Source organism: Bombus bifarius, unplaced genomic scaffold, assembly GCF_011952205.1.
Source record: "Bombus bifarius isolate JDL3187 unplaced genomic scaffold, Bbif_JDL3187 scf7180000007986, whole genome shotgun sequence".
In the NCBI taxonomy this organism is placed as follows: Eukaryota; Metazoa; Arthropoda; class Insecta; order Hymenoptera; family Apidae; genus Bombus; species Bombus bifarius.
In genome coordinates, this window is record NW_022884368.1 from 946,289 (window position 1) to 969,494 (window position 23,206).

General features: G+C 47.0%; 1 protein-coding gene across 4 annotated transcripts in view; it reads left to right on the top strand.

Annotated features, from left to right (window-relative positions):
- LOC117205103 (nephrin-like) overlaps positions 1–23,206 on the top strand; it is a 252,859-nt gene that overhangs the window by 160,962 nt on the left and 68,691 nt on the right. For 2 of the 4 annotated variants that reach the window (XM_033443190.1, XM_033443189.1), the window contains exon 3: positions 16,532–16,743. The exons of the other annotated variants lie outside the window; for them this stretch is intronic. In XM_033443190.1, the coding sequence (XP_033299081.1) occupies positions 16,532–16,743 (212 nt within the window). The remainder of the gene's footprint in view (positions 1–16,531; positions 16,744–23,206) is intronic. 4 annotated transcript variants of the gene reach the window in all.

Genomic DNA, 23,206 nt, shown 5'->3' on the forward strand with positions numbered 1-23,206 from the left:
ACTGTGATTCTGCTTGTTGAGAAACCTGCGACGCGAAAGCAAGGCGAAAGGAGTCGACCAGGTTTGTACATCGATGTTATTGAAAAAACGGCTGCTGTCAGCAACGAGAAGGATAGAAGGAAAGGGAGAAGTAAAGGGAGAAGGAAAGGGAGAAGTAAGGAGCATTCACCTTTGGAGAAACGTCAGGAAAGCGGTGCGTCAGCTCACGTCTTGACTGAGTTTACGAGGCACCATAGCCACGAGTGTATTTGCTCGTCGAAATCCACAGGATGCCGGTTTACGGGTGACGTAAACGGGTTCTAGCAGTCGGCCTGCCGCTCGACCCGTCCTTCTGCCTTGGCCTCTGGTGGTTTATGGTCTGGTTATTCGGTTGACGCGACCCTCGCCACTTTACAAGATCCGTGCAAAGCGGGGAGTTCCGGGGAAACGCATAATAAGGTTTTCCCTGGCTCCAGAGCTCGGTTCGTTCTCGTCCAACGGATCACGGATGTCTCGTTCGCTTCTTCTTCGTTTCTACTTCTAGCTAGTTGCTCGACGTCCCGGATCGGTCATTCCTGGAAATCAGAACAACGGTTGCAAAGGTTGAAAACAGGAATCCACAGCAGGATTATTTACGAAGCTGCAGCGATACTGTTTTGGCAATTTGCCTGTTGTCTAGAAATAAATTTCCCGTTCTCGTGACCTGATAAATCGCGCATAAATTTTCTGCAGGTTCGAATCATTGTTCGAAATCATTATTGGAAGCTCGCCGTGTTATTCCGATTGCTTCGACCCACTCTGCCCACTCTGCCAATTACGGGAAGACGCGTAACGAAAAGCAAAGCGGTCGCTTATTATTCCTGGGACTGTTCGATCCAGTCTTACGTGATCAATTTGTAAGTTCGCAAGGAATAACGAGTAATCGCGAAAGGCGCGGGTCGAATCACGCCAGGATACGTTCGGAATTCGAGGGAAGTTGGAAAGTTCAGATTGTCTTTCCCTATTTCCTTAACACCGCTTCTCGTAACACACTTCCCCTCGTTGTTCGATATCTTTGAGCGGCGAGACGAAGAAACAAATTGGACGTCTTCTCGCTCGTAATCGGAAACTGGCGACGAGAGTTTTACGGTCGGACGTCGAACTACGCGGTACGCCGGATTAAAGATGTAGAAACGGGGCACAAGAAACAGAACAGTGGACAGTGCCGATCTCGTCGAATCTCGTCGTTCGTTTTTTCATACGTTACCATATTTACGCGAATGATAAAATTCGAAGAACTCGAGAAAACTCGCGCTACCGCTAGAAAGGGCTGCGATCTTTCGAGAAACGTGCTAATCGCGGCAAGACGAGTGGTAAACCAGACGTGATAAACGTTTGCTTGAAACGTAGCTAATTCGACGGCGAATTGTACGGTGGCAAACTAGCGGCCATGACGGTGAATTTGGTAGAGAGGCAAAGTTGAAGCCGTACGTGTCCCGGGCTCATAATCGTTGATTATTTCTTTGTTGGGGAAATTTGGATAGTTGAATCTACTCCGGGGCGACGAAGTTTCAAAGTACCAACAGCATCGTAGCAGGTTTCGACTTACAATTCGAGTCGCAACTTCGAGCCGCTCTCTTCGTGGTACGTCGAAGCAGAAATTGCTGCTTTCCCCCGCCTCGACGTTTTGGAAGCATCCTGGCAACTTCTAACCACCGTTATACACATCCTAGTTCACTCGGGGGACCAAACAATTCGCTGCTATCTCTCCCAACCGGCACTCGAGTTTCAAGCTAGTTTCAGGCCTGGCAGATAAGATGTATCTAGGAAGCTGTAAGAAAGAAACTGCGAGAAGAATACCAAAGTACCGTGATAATTGTGTCCTACGAGCGAACGAATCCAAGATATCGCGAATATCGCGTACGTTTTGATGATCCAAACGAGAATTACGAATTACGTACGAACAGGTACGACGGGAATAGGCAATTATGAAATTACTTGCTTTAGAACTGGGCGAACGTTTTGACGAAACTTTGTCGAAATTTCGTACTGGTATAGTCCGCGTCGAGGAAACTGTAGATTCGAAGAGGTTGAGAGAAGAGAGGAGAAAGAATTAGGTTTGTTCGGTGATTCTAGAAGACGTAGGATCTCAGAGACTTCGACAACGATTTCGTTATCGTGAAGAACCGGCCAAGTCCAAGGAGTCCTTTGAGAGACGTTACCTCGTAGCGAATACACAGGTCGCACCTTAACAAGCCCGGAACCAAGGGAAAAGAGACGCAAAGGAGGACAGACAAAAACGAGAAAAACGAATGTCGCTTAATCAACGCTTCTCACTCGACGAATTTTAAAGAAATGTCGTAGAAGTTGCGCACGCTTCCGTGGCCCTTGTCTACCTCGACGAGTAAACGAGCAAACAGAAGGTATGGAAATCAGGAAGAAGACATTCCCGAAACGAACGCTTCGCTCGATAAAGTAGTTCGAGTCGACGCGTGCCGAAACACGTACATAATTCTCGAAACCTCTTTCGAACATGAATTTTGTTCGAATCGAAATACTTTCGAGAAAATTTCGTAAATGCAATTTACTTAGCGCGTACCGTCCGTTGGAAAACGTTCGCGACGAGAGTATTTCTGAAGGAATACTTGTCGACGAAGAGAAGGAAAAGGAGCAACGAATACGCTCGTCGACGAAGAAAAGGAGAAGGAAGAGCTTGATCGACGGAGAAACGCTTTGTTCGTTGATCGGCATCGAGCCGATCGACCTTCCCCTTGGTCGAAGAATAAAGAGAAACCTTGCTGGCCTGTACAATCGGAAGGCCCCATAGTTCGTGCTCACGGAAACGTGTCTAAAGCGCTTGACCATTTATTGTCTACTCGAAGATCACCGCCAGTCTGCCATCTTCACGGACAATATCTATCCTTCGAGCTTTTATCGACTGACCGATCGATTCTACCTGATTGCGACACCATCTTTGTCATACGTGACGCCTCGTCGATGAACGCTATATAGATACGATTATAGCGACGATGTCCGATGCAGCGAAGCGTTCTCGTCGTATAAGAGCGAACGGCGAAAATGCGACGTCTGTCCGACAGCAGATTGCGCGAAACGTATCGAGTTGGAGGAAGATTTCTAGAGAGCGAAGAGAACGACAACGCGACGCGTTCGACGATCCTGCGGTATTCGATAAAAGTTGCGAAAGCGATCCGACAGGACGGTGTGATGATTTTCTAACGTTGGAATAAGATCCAACATCACGTAGGTCAGATTCGTTTTAATACGGTTCGGCCATTTGACGACGGAGGTTCCTTTTCCGTGAAAGCTGGACGAGGTCCAGCCTGAAGCAGGACATCCACTAGGGGCGGACGTGCCTCGCCGTAATTCAAGCGGATAAGAGAGAAGGTGGTCCTGGGTCTTGGTCTGGGCAGCAAAGTCCACAAGGTGGCGGGTACACAGAGGACGCGAATGAGAAAGCCGTGTAAAAAGGATCCCGGGGATTAAGATGACAGAGGCCGCGATGGAGCACGGTCGGCCATGAACGTGATTCCTACTCTGGAGTCGATGGGTATACTTCTTGGAAGAACCGGCAGCCACTTAACTCCTTCGAGATCGATCCTTCTCAAGGTAAACTGTATGCCGGACGTGACGTACTTCGTTCGAGCCCACTTTCCTTCGGCCGCGTTACCGTTTCTGTCTCTCCTTTCCCGCCTGCCTTCTCCGGCTGTTCCGATAAAACCAAGCCGATGGAAATCCAAAGTTTGATTTATCCATCGACGATCTAGAAAATAAAAAGATAATACCCAGAAGCGGTTGATTGGCACGCGGTCGTGAGAAGCGGCATCGCGAAATCTAGCTATTATTCGTAACTGGTTCTAGACGGAGAATGCTGGCGCGAAGAAAACGCGATACCTGCTGTTCAAATTGCATTCGCTTCGGTTCGTAAAGCTCGTCGTCGTCCGCGACCAATTGCGACGACGGTTTTCAAGCTGAGCGACATGGCACAAAGAGACACCGGTATGTCGGAGAAGGAATTTCAGCGATAGCGCCGATACGCCGTGCTTTCGATATTTCCGCACGTTAGGGGAACAGGAAACCAATGAAATTCGTGGATAGTGTGCTTAATTAGGGCGCAAGTTCGGGCGATCGCAACAAGAATTCCATGGTGGGTTCGAGTTAGCAGGTACCGGACGATAAGCCAACTCGTTGGATTGGCCGGTTGGGGCGGGGTAAATCGAATCGAGAGGAAGAGGGAGCGCGCAGGGCGGAATAGCTGCCGGCAATTATAACGTTGTACGAGGCCCGAGCAGTAAATAATGGGTTTTGGGCTTGTCCGGTATTCAGCCAGAGCGTCAATCACCCTCAATCAGTTAGCGGGCTGGCTGCGACCTAAATCAGAGGGTGCGAGAGGGAGGCTGGCGAACGAGAATACGGCCGAGAGATCGAGATAAACGGAGGAGGACAGAGGGACGGACGACGAGCTTGATATCGGACCCGGTGAGTGTCAGCCGATAAAGCCGGAATGACAAAGAGGGAAAGACGGCTGGAAGACAGCTCGGAGGATGATTGAAAGGATGGCGGCTGGAAAAAGAGAGGGAAACGACAGCCAGGTATTGCGAAAGTATCGCGCGGGATCCGGCCAGCCGGCGTTCCGTGATCGCCTCTTTTCAAATGTTCGTTCACGAACGTTGAACGTGGACGTGTCGCGTCTACGGAATATTACGTTCGCCTCGAACCAGACGAGATCCGTGTTAATAAATTTCATGCATCGAAAATCCGACGATGGAAGGTCGACTGGTTAATCGCAAGTTCGAAGCCGACTAATCAATTAACGCGAGTCGAGGTGGCGCGCTTGCGAGTCGTATGAAACTCCACGTTCCATCCTCGTCGCCTTCCCTCCTTGTCTCTTTCGTCTAATCTCTCCCAACGAAATTGTACGAGCTACGAGTACGAGGCGATCGCATCTGGCAAACGGCACTGTTCGAATTGAACCGCCGTCGACCTTGTCGAGTTATCGTACGCGCGCGTTATCGTTACTCCGACCGTATTGAATTCGCGACCGAACCAACCTACCGTATACGACAATCGAGAAAGTTGTCGCATCACCCCGACCCGACGACTAGGTCGCTTTCGATTCCTGTCCTCTCGCACAATGCTCGTTATCGGTGACGCAGCTTCTGTCCCGAAAATGGAAGACAACGATGAATATTGCAACACCGAGGAACGCCTCGGTGTTTCCATCCTCCCTGTCCGGCACATACATTCTCGGTTCGTTATCAGTTGGAAAGGTTTACGCGAATTAGTCACGACACGCTGGAATTCGGCGTACAATCGCGCCAATCTCGTTTCGATAGTTTCAAAAATGATTCCACTTGGTAAAATACGCGAGCGAGAGGAAACGCGCGGCGCGGCTTACGTTCGCGAAAGATTCGATTCAAAGGGGAACAATGTAGAGATCGGGTTTCTACTTGCTTTCCTTTAAAACTCTCGCTCCAGGCAAACCGTTTATATCGTACTCTGTTCCCTCCTGAGAATAGTTCCGCTGGTAGACGGTCAAAACTTCCTCCCACGCGGTTTCGTACCCGGTGTATTCTTTTCCGCGATCGACCAGCCGCGATAAGAATACCGTGCGCGTTCGTTCGTCTATCGAGCTTTAACCTTTCTTTATCGAGCAACGAAGATAACCTCGACGACTGGTCGTATCTCGTATCGAACGTGAAATCCTCCAAAACGACTCGTCGTTCCTGTCGAATCGCTCTTTCAAATTCCGATTCGTCATAATAATTTAAACGCTGTCCGTGATATTCGATTCCTGGGGATGTCGCGCACACTTACGCCTCGCATGCTCGATGAAACTACATTATGGCCGAATTATTCGGCGTAAAACAGTAAAATGTAAAAAGGCTTGACGGGCGAGACGAGCTGGGTGGAGCTTTTAAAAGCTCTCTTTAATCCCGTAGTCTCTCGATTGACCCCCCCGCTCCATCGATTTTCATCGACTTTTACGCGCACGTTTCCGTTCTTGCCTAACAGCTTTCGTTTTGCAGCTCGATCAATCCATGCTGAAATCCAATTGCTCGGATGCACCGGTCGTCGGAATAAATTCATTTCACCCTTTGATACGCAGCAAAGTATTTTGCTATCCGCTTTCCTTGCACGGTCGGTTTTAATTACGAGAAAAGTTTAAATTTATTTCGAATATCATCCGCCTCGGTTTTCTCTCGCTCGATAGTGCAACTTTTGTTCCCGTGAGATACATAGTACCGAGGAAACGTGGAGACGAACAGTCCCGGAAAAATATCCTGCAATCGATCCTTTTCGATGAAACTTACACGGTAATAGCTTTGAATTACCTAGAAACTGTGTTTGCACGTTAATGATCGGACAAATAGAAGCGCTCGTTTCGCGTGTGCGCTCGCTAAGCTTAGCTCCGCGAGTTCCTCTCTTTCGTTTAGAAATACTAGAAACCGTTCGATCTCGAACGCTTGAATTTACAAATAAAAGTAAATTACGAATGTCTATCCTTGTCCACGGTGGAATCAAATTTTCCATGGTAAAAGGTAAGAGCTCGTCGTTCCTTCTAAAAATTACATCTCCGTGTTTAGTCCCGTATAGTTTGCAACTAACGGGCGTTAAACGAACGAAAATTGACCAGCGGCTAGTCTACTTCAGCCAACTAACTGTCGCTTTGTAGCAGAGAGCGTAGCTACTCGTTTCCGCTACAAAAAACCGAAATCCCTATAGCTTGCAGAACTGTCCAGTGATGTACTAAAAACGAATCACGATATCAAAACGATCTCGTTGGGAGCATCGTCGTTCAATTTATACCCTTTCCGTGGAAACGCTATCCCGGTCGATGGTTCGGCTTGACTTCTGTCTAGCCGAAAGTGGAATCTCGTCGGAGGCGCGATTTCGTTTGACTGCCATTATCGATTCTCATTACCGTGTGTTCTCGGTGCACCTGTTTCGTTTCCATCGCAAAGCCGCGCGTCGAATTTTCCCCTTGCCGCGTCCTTCCTTCCTTCTCTTTACTCTTGCCAACTATCCCTCTCGGCTATACGGCGTACTTCGCGTAAGAACGAGTCAACAACACAGCCAGCATTTTTACATTTGCATGCAAATAAGCGGGGATCGTGAAATCTATGTGGCCCGATCTGTGTAACAACCCGTGTATACGTAAGCGAATAGAGCATCCTTCGTTCGCAACGAAACTCAATTACGTTTCGTAATCGTAAAAAGGTTCTGACGAAGAATACAATTGTTAAACGAGTCGATTCGTATACGCTGTCTGTCGCGAATACGGCGCCTTTTTCTCTCGATTCCAAAGTAGAACAAATCCATCGAAGAGGATGCAGTAAGGTAGCGCGCGAGTTTTCCCATTACGTACGTTGCGCGTAACTGCAACAATTTGTGTAACGCAGCGAACGGACCGTAAAGGCATTCGGTTGCGCGCATCGATCGACGAGCAACGTAGCACGGTCAAACGTCTCTGTTATCACGCTTCTAGCCTTCCATCGACCGTATCTACGAGACGACCCCTTTAATCGAGCTCGAGGCAAACTCGAGAACTTTCCTCGTATTGTCGTTGCACGTGTAACTCGCGTCTCAGCCTCTTACCTCTCCTCGTCGTCCTCGAGCTGCCAGTTTCCACCGAAGAACCGAACGGCTGCCATCGTGGCGCGGCATCGCGTCGTCGCAAGCTTTTTTCCAATTCGTCACACCAGACAATCTATGCACGTAAGTGCAGCATGCGACGTCGCTCTGCAAGACACATCGCTGGTAATAGGATAATGCTGGATGTAAACGGCCGATGGCACGCGTCGACGAGGCACATCCTCGAATTTAGCGTCTCTGTTATCGGCCGTGCTGTAGCTACGCTCTTCCCGAATTAAGCCATGGTCCCTTTAATCGAAGCTGACGCGAGCTACACCATCGTTCGTCGTGTCTTCGCGCTACACCTGCTGTGTCCCTTTACGTTAGCGAAGCAGCCGGGAACACGGCCGTTCGTTTGCAGATAGAAATCAGCTCGTCGATCTCGTTAATCGTTCCTGGCGCCAACACACCCTTTACGAGATTGTTCTTCCAAGTCTCATTATAGAGACTGGCCGTTTCTCACCGGGCGAAATACGCGTTAGAATCGTGCGTCGTGTAAGATACTCGGAAAGATGCGAATTCGAGGTGACGATTTTCGTTAAGAGAGCGTGAGATAGTGGCGAACGAGGGATACGCGATAAACGCGAATATAACTCCCGCAACACAATTCAAGTGGATTGGTTCGAGCAACCCTCCTCCACCCGCATGTAAATAGGTTTTAATATACCAACGCGTCGTACTTGTATACCAACACTCGGCTTCCAACGAGTAATTTCAAGCATTTAACCTGCGAGAGGGTTTGAATGGCTGAAAGGGCTCCTGCTGGGTATAGGGGACGCAAGCAGTCGGAGAACAGTGTGAAATTTAAAGTCTTCAGAAAACAACGCGCCAGGTGCGGCGTTATTTGCGTTAATCAAATGCCTCTCGAGCCGCTATTAGCACGCCGTGTCTAATCCGTGAAGAACGCCTGGAAAATTCGATTACGGATTCGAGCGGCTCGCTTTTCTGCTAAATTAACCAGAGAGGGAAGGGAGAGAACGAAAGAGGAAGGGAAAATACTCACGCGCATTTCTCTTATCCTTGGTATTCGTCACCTTAGCCGAGCCTGATTTTTATTAAAATCTCTCGCGCTACCTTTCTGCCCGTGAATTGTCATTCGAAATGCTAATCAACATAAGGGAGTTCGTAGTAAATAAATTAAACGAACATGCCGAGCGGAGATAAAAAAGAAAATGAGCATGAGTTTGCGGATGGAATGTTCGTTTTTTTAAAGGGTCTGTAGAAAACGGCCAAGGGGGATGTTCAACGTATTCTATGAGAAATTACGAAAAATAATCCTCGAAAATTATCATGAGAATAGCTTCATGGTCGCGCGCTGAGGTCTACCCGAACAACAATGCCGTCTGGTCCTATCTGCATAACAATGTTTAGCCGTGAAAACAAAGCTCCGTGACGTACCGGGTCAGCGCCGCGCCGGTAAAAAAAAAGGTGATATATTAACTAGACCGTGGTTTTCGACAACTTCGTCGAATTTAAAGTCGAACTCGTTCGTAATCGTTCCCGTGTCCCAACGAAAGGAACTTTACTTTTCTCTCGACGAACCTCGATAATTTCGAAGATGTTAGCGAGCGTTCGGAAAGGAGAGTGCGTGTTGCACACGGATGGCGTGTTCACGGGCAGTAACCCTAAATATTAACACGGGCCCCATGCGGGTGAATTGCCCACCATTACCATCGCCACCGTGCTTGGTCATTAGCGTGGAAATATTGAATTTCGTTATCGACCTGCTATTACCGGACTGACCTGGCCACAAGAACGACTATAAGGAGAAGGAAACTACAGTGGAAATCGAACGTGTCGGACCGAAACGCCGCTCTTTACGTCGTCGCTCGTGAACGTCGTACAACTATGTTCGATGTTACTTTGGGATATCTTTTCTGTCGCGTAACCATCAACGTCGACGCGTTGAACGTGGAGTCTTTTAAAATTACACGGAGCGGAGGAACTTGATGGAAGGGAGTGTGCGCGCTACGATGCAGGCAGAAACGCGAGACGAAATATTGTAATAAGAGGAAGAGCGATTGTCTGATGAAATTTTGTCGGCGCGTGTTCTTATCGACTCGCTCGTCAAAGGATGACTCCATATTTGTCGAGCTGGCTTCGTCGTCTTCGTCGTCGTCGTTACCGCCGTTTCAGTGCTTTCTGGCGGCGCCTCGTGCCGAGAGAAAGAGAGAGAGAGTAGTTTGTTCAGAATTCAATTTATGAGCTTTGCTTTTCACGAGCTCGCATCTACAGAAGAAGATGGGTTTTTATTTAATGGGTAGCTCGTATCGCGAACGTTCAACTCGAAATATGTCGCTATTACGGAATAGCAAATTGGAGCTAGAAGAGGATTGATGAGGAACAGGAGGATGGTTCCAAGTATAGTTAGACCGCAATTGCACGCCGTGATATCGTGTGTACGCGCAGCGTGAGAGCTTCGGTGAACTCGTGTATTGTTATTCCCCTGTTAATGTTAGCATCCACCTACGTACGCGTCGGGCCACATTCCCCGTGCGTACACACGTCTCTCTCTCTCTCTCTCCCTCCCTCTCTCTTTCTGATACATTCATCGAATGTGAAACTTTAGCCGGGAATCGAGACCAGGTCGTCTTAATTACGCGCTTAGGAGCCGGTGCGCTTCGCAATCGTTCAACGTGTGCTTTAAAGCTCATAAGCCACAGGTTCGACGTATGAACAAGTTGCCGTCGCCGCTCTCACGAACTTCCTGTTCTTTGTTCGTACAGTGCGTACGTAGCATACCGTTCGAGGTAATCATCCTCGTTCAGACGATTTCGTGACTTGCTACAATATTCGGATTAATAATTTGTCGAGATGGTCGCGCTTCTTTCCAGATTAAACGGCCTATTAGATATTCGGAAAGTTTCATTCGACATTTTTCCGCCGTTACTTTTGCGGTGGATCGTGGCGCAACAAGCAGACGCGACGGTGGAAAAAAGGAAGCAGGAACGAGTGGAATGAAAGAGAATAAGAAAAGAGGGAAGAAGAAAAAGATGCGAGCCTAGAGGTGAGAGAAAGAGAAAAAGGAGGGCAGAACAGTGACGCGGATCAACGCAGAGAGCACTCGGCCGGCAGTAGTACGTCACGATAGCGTCAGTCGCAACTACGCGTCCCGTTCCGATATGTCTGACTGCATGTCGTTATTTCTACTGAAATTCGTCGCACCGTCCGTAGGCATGACTACGCGGCCACGCACACACGTGTACGTACACGCAGCTCCGGAAATATTCACCGGAACCAACTTCCATTTCGACGAGACTCATTGTCGCCGACAGCACGAACGTGAAAACAAATAGCAATCGTTGGGATACGAGTTATCGTATACAAACGTTCTCGTCATTCCTGCCTCGACGAAATGCTCTTTTCGCCTCTGCTACCAGTGGCCCCGAATTCCAAGCGGACGCAATAACGAAAAAAAGAGACGTTCTTCCTTCAAATTTATCGATGTCACGCGTTTCCTACTTTTCACCGTCGAACGACGCGGCACGCGACGACTCGTCGAGAAGAATTCCTTCCATCTTCCGATAACTCGCGAATGCAAATGAAACTTCTCGTAGAGGAGCAAAGAGGAACGTGGTATTTGAAATTCAGGTTAAAGCCGCGGTTCGACCGACGCGCAACAAAAATTCGTGTGGTGCACGGTCGTGGTAGATCGCGCGAGTAAAAGCCCGGCAAAAGCGGATGAGATCGGTAGAGTAAAGTTACCGAGTTTCCACTGTTTTACTTCGCGGTCTCGGAAGAGCGAGCAGCTAACTGCGTTGATAGTGACACAGACGCATGACGAGTATGTATCTATGTATCGTTGTTGTTTACCCTATACTCGTACATCGTTTATCATTTTTGCGGGACGAGTTTGAGGATAAAAAATGAAAGCACGATACCAAACGGAAAAAAGCCATGTGGCGCGCGGCTAACGGACTGGAAATCACTGACAGTATTTTTAATTGTCCACCTCTAATCATTTTTACATTTTTTAACGAACCGTAAAGGGTTTACCTTTTATTCTCTTTTCACGCACCCAGTACTCTCGCGTACGGTTCTTCCACTCTTTAAAAAGGGAATATCCTCGTGACAACAACAACGCGCGTCCGTGACAACAACGCGTGCAGAGTAGGGAATGGAAAAATGCCGGTCGTAAAATGAAGAGAAAAGATACAGAACGAAATAAAGATGTAAAATGGAGGAGAAGAAACGGCCCGAGACGGTCGGATAAAAGTATAAATTTATAAAGCTCGAAGACGTCAGAACGATAAAGTATGTTCTCTGTGAGGTAAAACAACTCCACGAGAATGTCACAAAATTAGCGTGGCAATAAATAAGCGGACATACAATATTCTTGAAGGAAACGTAAGCGAAGTAAATGGTGGATGGTCTCCATTTATTTCGCCGCTATTTATCCTTTGCCCGGAGGACATGCATCATTTTTACGAGGAAAACGCGAAGCCAGGGAACCGCGGAGAGCCACGCAAAAAGAAGCAACGCCGGTGAAGCCTGCGGTGGAAAAGTAACGTAAATGGGGCAAAATACTGAAAAAGGACCTGCATGTTTCCTCTGTAATTACGCAGCGGTGCATGGAAAATAGATCGTTGTCCCAGTGGCTCGTTCGCTCACTCGAACGATCTTAATCGACGACGAAAGATCAACTCGCGCGATCTTAACTTTTCCTCGTACTCGCGGTTTCCACTCTCTCCAATAATCTTGAAAGCTTGAAACTGTGATTTCTCCTGCCATTAGATCGAACGCGGAACGAACGATATCGTGGGATGTCGCTGCGTTAACAGGCTGATTGATAACTTCGTTATAGTTGAGCTACCGGGATTACCACGGTTGCCAGGGGTAACCTATCGGCTACAAAGTCGAGAAACTTAATTAACGAGAAAAACCTCGGAAGAACGGGTTGTAAAGTGGATCCGTATCGCGAACCGAGACCCGTATATTCGTGCTGGTGCTATTTACCCTTCGCCCGGAGGGTGTGTATCATTTTTACGAGACGAGGGCTGAACAGAAGGGTAGCCGGCACGTAAGAGCGAAGTGGAGGAGAGTGACAAAGGTGAAAAAGAGAGAGAATGAGAGAAAGGAAAAAGGAGAAGTAGGTCGCGCAGGAACAGCGAAAGGGATCGAAGGAAAAGGTCGCGGAGGTGGTAGAGCGAGAAAGGGGCAAAATATTGGAAAACGGGCTGCGCGGCGAGATAAAACGTTTCATAAAACAGACATCGATTCCGTATTACTCGGTGGCGCGTCGACGTGAATCGAGCAGCCCGTCGCGTCGCAAAGCTACTCGACGAGTGGCTGAAAAGTCGCTGTAACGAGTACCCGACGAAGAAAGATACGCGTTTCCTTATTGCATCTAACCGTGTTCCCATACCCGACATTGCGAACGTCCCTCACTGCGCTCTTATTTCCTCTATTTTTCGACCCCGTTTTTCATCCTTCTGTCTATCGGTACGATCCACCCCACTCAGAAAATCCCATCAAAAGGAAGAATTCGCTACGACGACGACGACGACGACGACGACAACGACGACGATGACGACGCGTTGACGAGACACTACACACACGGCTAATCGGAAATTTTTCGAAACAAAACCCCCATTCTACTAAGATATATCGTATTGGTCGTGATTTTTCCATTTCGAGTAAAACAATATTTGACGACAAATATTTCGCGCGCTGACCTATGGAAATATCTCGTAAAAATTCGTTCGACGATATTTCAGATTTTTACAACGACTAATGATACGTTTGACGAGATAAAAAAAATAATAGACTCGTCGCTAACGATCAACGAAATCGATCGAATCGAATAAGCACGATTTAACGCCGATGTTCGCCAATTCCAAATCCTGTACGACGAATGCAGAAACTTTTCAGGAGCAAATTCTTTTACCGTCGTTTTCTTTCCGTTTCTCGTCTCTTCGGACATCGTTGAAAAAGCTTGTACGAGCTAGAAAACGGACTGTTCCTAATTTTATGGATCGAGTCAAGATGGCAACGTCGTAAATACAAAGAATCGCGAGACCTCGTAATTGCTGTATGATGCATTATATGGTACCGGCTAATGCTACATAATTATGGCACATTAAACCTTCGTTCCATAACAGTATTTCACTTGACATTTTTTTCATCTCTTTTATCGTCCGCTATAACAGGGGCGCCGATTCAGGCGTTTTTAGCGGCGGTATATTCATTTAATGAATATCACAGAGCGAAATGGTCAGACTGCGGTTTAACGTCCTACGCAACTGTTTAAGGATTTCGTTGAATTTTCAAGACGAAACATTACCGACGATTAACCAGCGAAATTGCAGGATTTCAAACCGGCTCCAGTAGACTGGAGCTTGAAGCACGTTTATGAAATTTACCCCCAAAAGGAAAAGATAAAGAAAAACTAAAGGAGATCGTTAAACGTTCGTGCAGGAAGAAACGTGCATGGCGTGTATTATTTTATCGTCTTATTTCGATCGTTATTTTATTACGGGCGCGCCGCTCTCTTTTACCAATTTGCCATGAAAAACGATTAATAATATATTTATTTAAAAACACGTATTCCGTGCTACGTGCGCAGAAATGACGTTGAAGCCGAGCGAATAAAACATATAAAAGAGAATTTCGGGAATCACGAGGTGTTTTAGGAATTAAAGTACGCGATGAAGTATTTGCAAGCCGGTGTGTAAACGCGTAGCGATGTATCGTACGATGTGGCGCATCGATCATCGCGAAATTTCAGCGAAAAAGTAATTGAGACGGTATTTTTGTGAGGAAACGACGAGAACGGCAGAACACGCGGAAATTTTCGCCATATTTTAATCCGTTCACGATACACGACACCCTAGGTTCATCAATCTCCGCCGTTTTAGCCATCCCGTCCCATCGTCTTTCGTCACCGATCATTTATTTCGCGATTCGCTTCCGCCTTGTATGCGCGACTGTCACCCAGAAATGGCCACTCCACCGGAAAAATTTTATCAGACTACGGTTGCTCGGCATGTTTAAAAATGATGCTCAGACATTTGCCGTGTCAACGAGTACATTAACGACGAGTTTATCGCTCGATCCTCAACGTCGCATAATGTGCCAAAGAAAAATGAAATCGCGTATCCGAGCTTACCGAGTAAACGAATCTCGTTTCAGACATGATACAGCTTGAAATTTCAAGTCTTCGAGCGACGCACAATCGCGCGAACATTCCGTAGCTCGTAATAATTATTCGCGCGTAATGAGCAAGAATATGCCGCGAATCGTAACCTCTCGTCATCGTAATAACGAATTGAGAAACTATGTCGAATGGACATTTTATAGAGCAAAAACTTGGTGGATTTTCTTCGACGGGAACATTCTCGTGGCGCGACGTGTTATCGTCGTTATTGCGCGCTGTCGTTGTTGTTAGTAGAGTATCGTTGAAGGGGGAGTAAAAAGAATCCGGTCGAGTAAGGGATAAAATCAACACTGGCCGGTGTTCGGTTGACTCGCGTCGCTTCAAATGATAGCTTTAAGGAAAGGTAAACGGTTTCTGTGTCGTGTTAAACATCGTCCGCGAGTGTACGCAGCAAGAACAATAACTCTGAACTGTTTCCTCCGCCATGTCCAGCAGTTCGTTAAAGATTACACTGTGTTGCTCCGCCAGTGATATCGATACTCTTTGGTCGAGACCAATTTCCGTATGCGAAGGTAAATAACTGGTTGGAAAAAGGTCTGAAAAACGTCGAAAATGTATAATTGGATACGCGTCGCGTATCGATAGTTACGTACATATATTAGAACGATTTGATTTGGCGTAATTGATTTTGCCACGGTAGTTTTTCCTCTATCCGCGTGTGAAAGCTGCAAATCGGAAATGTGAGATATCCGCGTACACGAAATATCAAACAATACAGCATTGGTTTAATTGCGTTATCTCTAGTCGGCCGCACGTTGTACTCTCGACCGACGATAATTATTTTATCGATTTGAAATAATTACATTCTCTAGTAGGTGAGTAATAATGGCCGCGGTCAGTGGCTGGCGTTCGGCGACCACCGCCTGCCTCAATGAATCGCAATGGAAAAGACTTTTTCGGCTGATTCGGACCACGTTCCACCTCTGTCCTTTCCATTCGTTTCTCTCTGTACCAGCCGGGCCTCTTACAATGAAACCTGCACGCTCCACTCGAATTTCATTGGCTAGAAATTGCGATCGTTTCCTACATACATATCGAATACCGCAGGCCGTTCCGCGAATTCTTGCCATTCCACGTGCAAGTCGGGCGTCCCAGCGTAGAAAAAAACGCTACGGCCAGCTAGCAAGAGAATGGGCGAGAAACAGAAACGACAAAGACAAAGCGGTCCGACAAGAACTTTCCACGGTTCCATTCAAAAGGCTCTAGGAATGCGAACCATCCTATATCGAGTATCTCTTTTCCTTCTCTCCGACACTATCGGCCGCTTTCCATCAAACGCTTCTCTATCTGCACTGAACGTAGAAAGATAAAACCAACCTCCGACCTTGATTAAAGGCTAAAATTTCTCTAGTTTCTCGCTATATTTTTAAGGGCAATACGTTTTTGCATTACAGTGGAAAAACACGTTCAAGTCGATGAAATAGCGTGGAATACGAGCGTCATTGATCGCGACAGATTACAAACAAATATACGCGAGCAATAACGATTATTATATTTTGAACACTCCAACTACTTACCGAGCATTACCGATCCTTCCCTTTCCCCCTTGCCCCTTGTCATTACCACCGAGCTTCGATAAATGCGAATCGCGTATGTATTACGTTAAGCACTTACGATATTCCAATAAATTTCAGTGTCGATTTCCACCTGGCAAACACGCGATTTTCATTGTTCGAAGCGACGCGGTGATTATATTGGTCGAACGCTAAACAAACGGGGTCGGCTTGTTATTGATCTCCGGGGATTCTTTTTTACTCGTTGTAGGATCGATGCCAGAGAGAAGCCGGTGACCAAAGCGCAACACTCCTCGGATTCCGGGGTGTTTGGACCGCGAGCATACTTCCGCACGGCATTCCCGAGTCCTGCGGTCCTCGTGATCGAGGACATCAAGAGGCATGACGCGGCCACTTACAGGTGCAGAGTCGACTTCCGCAAGGGACAAACACGTAGCTTCCGATACAACCTCACCGTCATCGGTAAGTCTTTCGTTACCATTTTCAATATTTCAATGGAACGCGGTTGATTCGTTCGAGTTCACGTAGAGTACATATTTTTCTATGTCCGAAATACCATTTTTGTTGCTAAAGGCGGCAGCAAGCGACGAAAGAGTTTGATCAAGATCAAAGCGGCGCCTTTAGGAGCCGGTGAAAGGCGCGGCGTAATTTCTGATGTCAAACAAATTTAGCGGGTCGTTGAAAAGGACCCTCGAACGACGTATTACAGACGAAAAAGCAATGTGTAAAAAGAAAAAAAAAGGGAGAAAAGGAGAAAAAGTCGATGATCACGGCAGGTCTGCGAAGAAGAAGGTACATACGTATTTCTTCATTTTCAATGAGACCAAATATGTATGGCAATCTCGACTGTCGTGTCGTAAACTAGAACATCCGGTAGCAACGCCAATTGGTGTATCGATACCCAGCAGGCATTCTATCCTTTCAATAGCGGTTGAACCCAGGTTAAAGTATACTTGTAAAGAGGACCCTTCTCGCATTTGTATCGATTCGCTCGTCTAGACACCCGACTGATTTATTAATTTATTAATTCTCTGCTTAATATTAAAAGGATTAGACGAAGTAGCATTCCCGACAGGTTATATATATCGCACAAGTACGAATCTAAATTTAATACTGACACGAATTAAAAACAATTGCGGATATTTCTGTACTTGGTTTAAAAATATTCGACTCGAGCACGAAAATGCTAGGAAGTAAGTTACTTGTCAAGAACCAAGTTTAAACTTCATTAATTTCATTTCTTGGCGAAATTCGCGAATGGCACAGGTACACGTGCATTTTTCACGACTGGTGTTCTGACCTAATTCACGGTCCTTGGATTTTTACGGGCGTCAAAGCCAGCTTACACTACGAAAATCTACCGCTTGGGCCAATTACCTGACGCGAACAGCGTTCACTGTGCGGTCAATCAATGGTCACCGGTGGTCACTTTCCTCAAAATCATTTCTACCGACTACCTCGCCACTGTGGACGCTTCTGGAGACTCTCTTCCGGTTCCAATTACTTCTGTGGATAGCGAGTTCAAGCTCGATCACTGATCGGAAATAATCTATCACTCAATGGGTTTCCTTTCGGCCGTACGTTCGTAGGGTGACGCTGCGTGTAATGAAATTTGAGACTCGAGGATCAGATTTTCGGAAAGAAAACTTCGATAATAAAATCACGATGCGAGAATAGCTGTTGAAGAAGCTAATCCCAACAATAGCAGAACGATGAGAGAAGGAATATCGGTAAAAAAGAAGAAAATAAAGTGCAAGAGGAAAAATGAAGCTTCTCTACGATCTTTTACGATTCCGAAAAGCGTCGAAATTGAAGAATGGAAACTCCGAAGGAAACGAAGCCGAACTACAAAGGTGCCTACACGCAACTCTGATATATTGTATACGTACGTGCAATACGAAATATATAATAATACGAACAAATATACGTTCGAGCGATGGAATCGATCGGGAATCAGGCGCAAGATTACAATTTCGCGTTACGGCTAACGCGTTCACGTCGTTCTTCTTCCGAAGATATTCTCGCATTTCCATGGTACGCGAACAAACACATGCTCCACTTACGAAGCGCGCGCTTCGCGTCGCCCCGTTACTCTCGACGTCGAGTGAAAAGTGCAGTTCTCAGCGGGCTCTAAGTCTGATCAAACAAATGGCGACTGTTGAAAAATTCATGAGCCAATCGAAGACGCGCAACCCTTGCTCCGACTCCGTGCTAGACTCCGTTCCGTATTCCGTGGCTCTATCGTCAGCCACGTGGATCTCTCATTGGCAATCTCTGCTGTTTACGCTTTTTCTTTTAATCCTGGTAACGTGATCACGAGCAGAGACTATCGGAATTGAAAACCGTTGAAAGTCTCTCGAGACGAAGATATTCCTCGTGTCCGGTTGTTTGACGGTTTCGTCTGTGAAAAATCCAAAAGCGAACGGAACGTGCTATCGATGAAAAGGACAGGATCGAGGGAGAAGAGAGACGATAATTCTGGAAATAAATTCTGTACAGGAACTGGACAGGTTTTCAGGAACGAAAGGAATCGAGCAAGTATGCGTCGCGGTCGATCATAAAGTCCACAAGATACGAAAGTATAACTTTCATGGATGCTCTTCAAAGCAGTCGCTAGTGAAGTACCTTCGAATCTCGGGATATTCCATATAGCTCGCGGCAGGAATATAACCTGGAAAATCCTGGCACCGATCCTTCGATACCGGAATCCATCTTTCGCCGCAATCCCGTACCTTCTTCCGTTTCTAACTCATCGATCGAAAGTTAGAAAGCAAACGAAGACGAGAAAAAGCGACAGAGAGAGAGAGAGAGAGAGAGAGAGAGAGAGCCAAGCGATGGAAAAGAGAGTAGGAATGAAGAAGAGGTAGCGATGAAGAGAAGTAGAAAAATGCAAGAAGGGGGCGAGAATGGTATAAATGTCGCAGTGCAGATTCCGAGAAAACCTTCGGGCTAACGGGGAATTGCTCGATCTTTATCCGTTCGGATTTCTGCGTTTTTACACGCGTTCAGCTACGCGCGCATCTTCCAGGAAGAAACGTAACGCGATGTCTTTCGATGATTTTCCTATGCTGAATGCACGGATCGTAGAAAATTTTCGTAGATGCAGCTGGCCGAAAGAGCGGGACGCGCGATGGTTGGATGCGCGCGATATTCTAAAAAAGAGTCACGGAAGAAATTTGCCCGGCTGGAAAACCGTCCGCTTTGAGCAAGGTATTTTCATCAGAGGAGATTGGTTCCCAAGAGTTCCTAGATTGCGTCCATCCACTGGATTTTCCCTCGTAACAGGCGTCCTTCCGCTGCCCCTGGTCCCTCGACCTACGTTTTTATCGGTCATTTCCCTTTCTTTCATATCCTGCTTCCACTCTCCGCCCATTTCCGATGATACCCGACGCCGATATGCGTATCCTTGTATACTCCGACCTCGGACTTTTTCCTCGAACAGAGGAAAGCGAAGAGTTACTTGTTGGCCTGTATCGAATTTCCCTCTGGCGCGTGCTATTGTTTCTTTTTCAGCGCGGTGGATCAACGCTTTCGTTGCCGTGCGAAAATCGAGTAGCTCACACTTCTCTGACTCGTCCATTTCGGAAACGAAGGGATAAAAACACGGCGCAGGTGGGACGGGGCAGTCAAGAGACGGCGGACTGCCCGAGAGTTTAATGAATCTCCGGGAACAGATTCCCGGTACGCGAATATTAGTTTTCCGATTGCCGCGCAACGCGTATCGTTTTATTCGTTCTTTTATTTCCAGCTGTAAACGTCACGGAAACAAACACACGCGAGTCTGCTAAAATTCGATTCTACGGGATCGCAGCCGCGTTCGTAGTCGCCTACAAGGAATCGTAAAAATTCTGGAAAAAGTTAGGAATCGCGCGACCAAACGTACGACAGTTGTTTATTACGATTTGCGGTATAGTAAGGCAAGAACTATGATAATTCGCTGACAACGTTTCCTCGTGCTTTTTTTAACCGCGCTGCGGAAACCGAACAAAAAGAGTCGAGATGGAGGCAAAAGCCACTCAAGGTGTAACTTAGTCTGCAAATTGCATCGCTGCGTTGTAAGCTGGTATTAAAGAAACGGAAGAATGTACTTACGCTAAGCGCAATTTTCCATTAGGGCGGTCACGAGCGACATGAAACTGTCGCGTACGGCTTCCCACGAACAACGCCAAATATCGTTTCCATCGCAAAAACAGATTCTATGCCATCCGATCCATGAGTCGATGAATAGCGAGAAAAAAGCGCGTGTAGCTTTCAAAAAGTTTGACGATCGGTTTTAATTGATTCTCTCGTACGTTTGTTTATTTACGGATGAAAAACACGTATGGCAGATAAATGGACGCGTTAAGCCGCTTGGAAACACACGTCGAGACTTACCTCCTACCACTCGGTACTCACACGATGGCTAAGGCCCGAAAGTAAGCTCCTTAAGTGGAGCGAGTCAAGCTGATCTTCGATCTCGGTGAACGACACGATAAAAAGTTGACACGGAAACTTAACTTATCCGCCACCTTTCGGTGATGAAGGTTGATGATATGTGTACGACTTAATATCGGTATAACTTTACGCAGAGATAAGCTGACGGAAACGAGACGAAAAAACGTGGAAACACGAAGAGCGCGTCGATCGTTGAAGTGTAAACGCCATCGGCCGATCGAATCGGAACGTAAAAGCTGTTATCTTTGGGAGTCGAGTGATCTAGAAACAACGACGAAAAAAAAAACAATCGATCGCACGCACACGGATGGCAAATTTCTCGACAAGAAAACAGGGAACGCGGAATCGGGCGTCATGTGTGCCGGAAGGTCTTTGTTTTTGCTGGGCGGAAAGGTGTCTGTGGCGGTGGCGGTGATAGCGACCATGGTATGTGTTGACGCCGCAGACGGATGTTCTGGCGTAAGAAGAAGCGAGAGAGAGAGAGGGAGAGACGAATAGAAAGATAAAGAGAGAGAAACAAGAAAACCCGGCAGGTTGTCGAACGAGAGAAACCGTGGATCTCCGAGATCTATTCCTCCAGCCGCGAGCGCAGGGGTGGAGATGGAAAATTGTAAAAGATGGAAGCGAAGCCTGCTGCTGAAGTGGTAGGAAGGAAGAATAGAGATCTGCCCTCGTTAAGGAAATAATCCGCGGCTTAATTAAATACAGCGCAATTAGTTCTGCTTCTATAGCTGGATGGTGGCTGTGTGCGTGCGTACGCTCGCGACGTACAGGGTGTCTCGAGCGATTCTCAGTCGTTGCGGAATTTCACTCGAGGGAAAGAGACGAGCGTGAAAAGGGTGGCTTGCTCCGCGCTTTCAAAAACTTCGAGAACCGGAAAACAAGAGAAGCTTCCTTTCTTTTTCTATTTTTTTTTCTTTTTTTTTTTTGTTTTTTTTTTTGAACGCGTTAACCACACGGAAAATCGTTCTATTCTCTGGTGAAAGCAGCCTCTCGCGGCGAGTACGAACATTTTGAAACGATCCGTATACGCGAACGTATCGTCGTGTCTGTCCCTGCGTGGGTGCAGGGAATCAAGAGAGGGTGAAACAGCTTTTCTCCCTTGGTTTCTCCAGTAGCAGTGTGCGTGCTCGTGAGCGCACTAACGCTTACGCGCTCTCCTTTCGTTTCCCCCAGTTAGCTACTGCGAGTCTGTCGTTTTTGCGAAAGTCCCGGTCTCGCGTATTCACGAATTCGTGTCAAACCATCGTCTTCGTCATCGGAGAAGACTGAGAAATATAGAGAAAACGAGAGAGAGAGAAAGAATAGGAAGGATCGAGCAGATTAGGTGGTCGAATTAGAATTTCAAAAATCCACGCGAAACTTTCTACGTTAACTCGAGTCAAAGTCGGTCGAGGGAAAAGGAAAGGGGGAAGAACTGCGCATAGAAATGGACTGGGCTGGACAAACCCCGTCGTTAAATTTTCCCTTAATTAACCTCCCTCTCTTTCGCGCTTCTTGTCTCCTTTTCTTCGTCATTCTTTTTTCGTCCCCCTTCTCTAACCTTCCACCTTTTATTTTTCTTTCTTTGCTCGACCGTTTCGCTACTTTGCTACTGCTACGTCTCGTTTTATTTCTTCCGACTGTATTTCACCGCGCCTCCTTCCGGTTGTATTAACGTTTCCTCTCGAAAAGTCTCTGTTTGCATTCGCCACGCGGAAAATTGTCTCGACGTTTTTCCCCAATCGATATCTATTCGATCTGCGACGCGATTACCTCTTAACGTCGTGGCCTAACGAAACCGTGCACTAAATGTTCGTCGTTCAGCTTCGCCCGCTAAAAAGTCGATCCTTATGTCAAGGGCAAATATCGGAAACGAAACGAAATCGTTTCGGAGAGGCAGCTTGCCGAGCGGACGAAATTCGAAAGCGATTTCGTAAAATAGTTGATTTAAGGACGAAGCGAGCGTTGCATCGGTCGAGAGGGAAGCCAGTCGATATCGGAATGATCTCGAAATTGAAAAGACCCAGGACGAGAAGAAGCGCGCATCGATGACTCGTTAAATAACTCTTCTTTATTCCAACAAGCAGCAATTTCACTTGAAAAGCGTTGAGCAGCAATTTTTTCCGGGCTTTTACTCGTGCGCATACGCTCCTCTGCACGTACTATGGGAGTTTGTACCGAGGTCGGCAACCCTTTTCCCAGCCGGTGCAGGTGTAGGGTTATGTGCTACGCGCCGACTAATGGGGAAAAATAGTAAGAGAAGAGCGGGCGAAAAAGAGAAAGAGAGAGAAGGTAAAAGAAAAAGAAGGAGGAGGCCTGCAAGGGAAAAAAGTTGGTTGCGCGCTATCGGCCACCGGATAGCTGTACATAATCGAGCCTCTCCGTGGCGAGGATAATTAACCCCCACGTCCGTTGTCCTCTTGCGAACCGTATAAATTGAATCGCGAGTACTTCTCCTTTCTGCAGTACTCTTCGCTTTTCTACTCGCTTTCGATAATCCGGCCCTCGG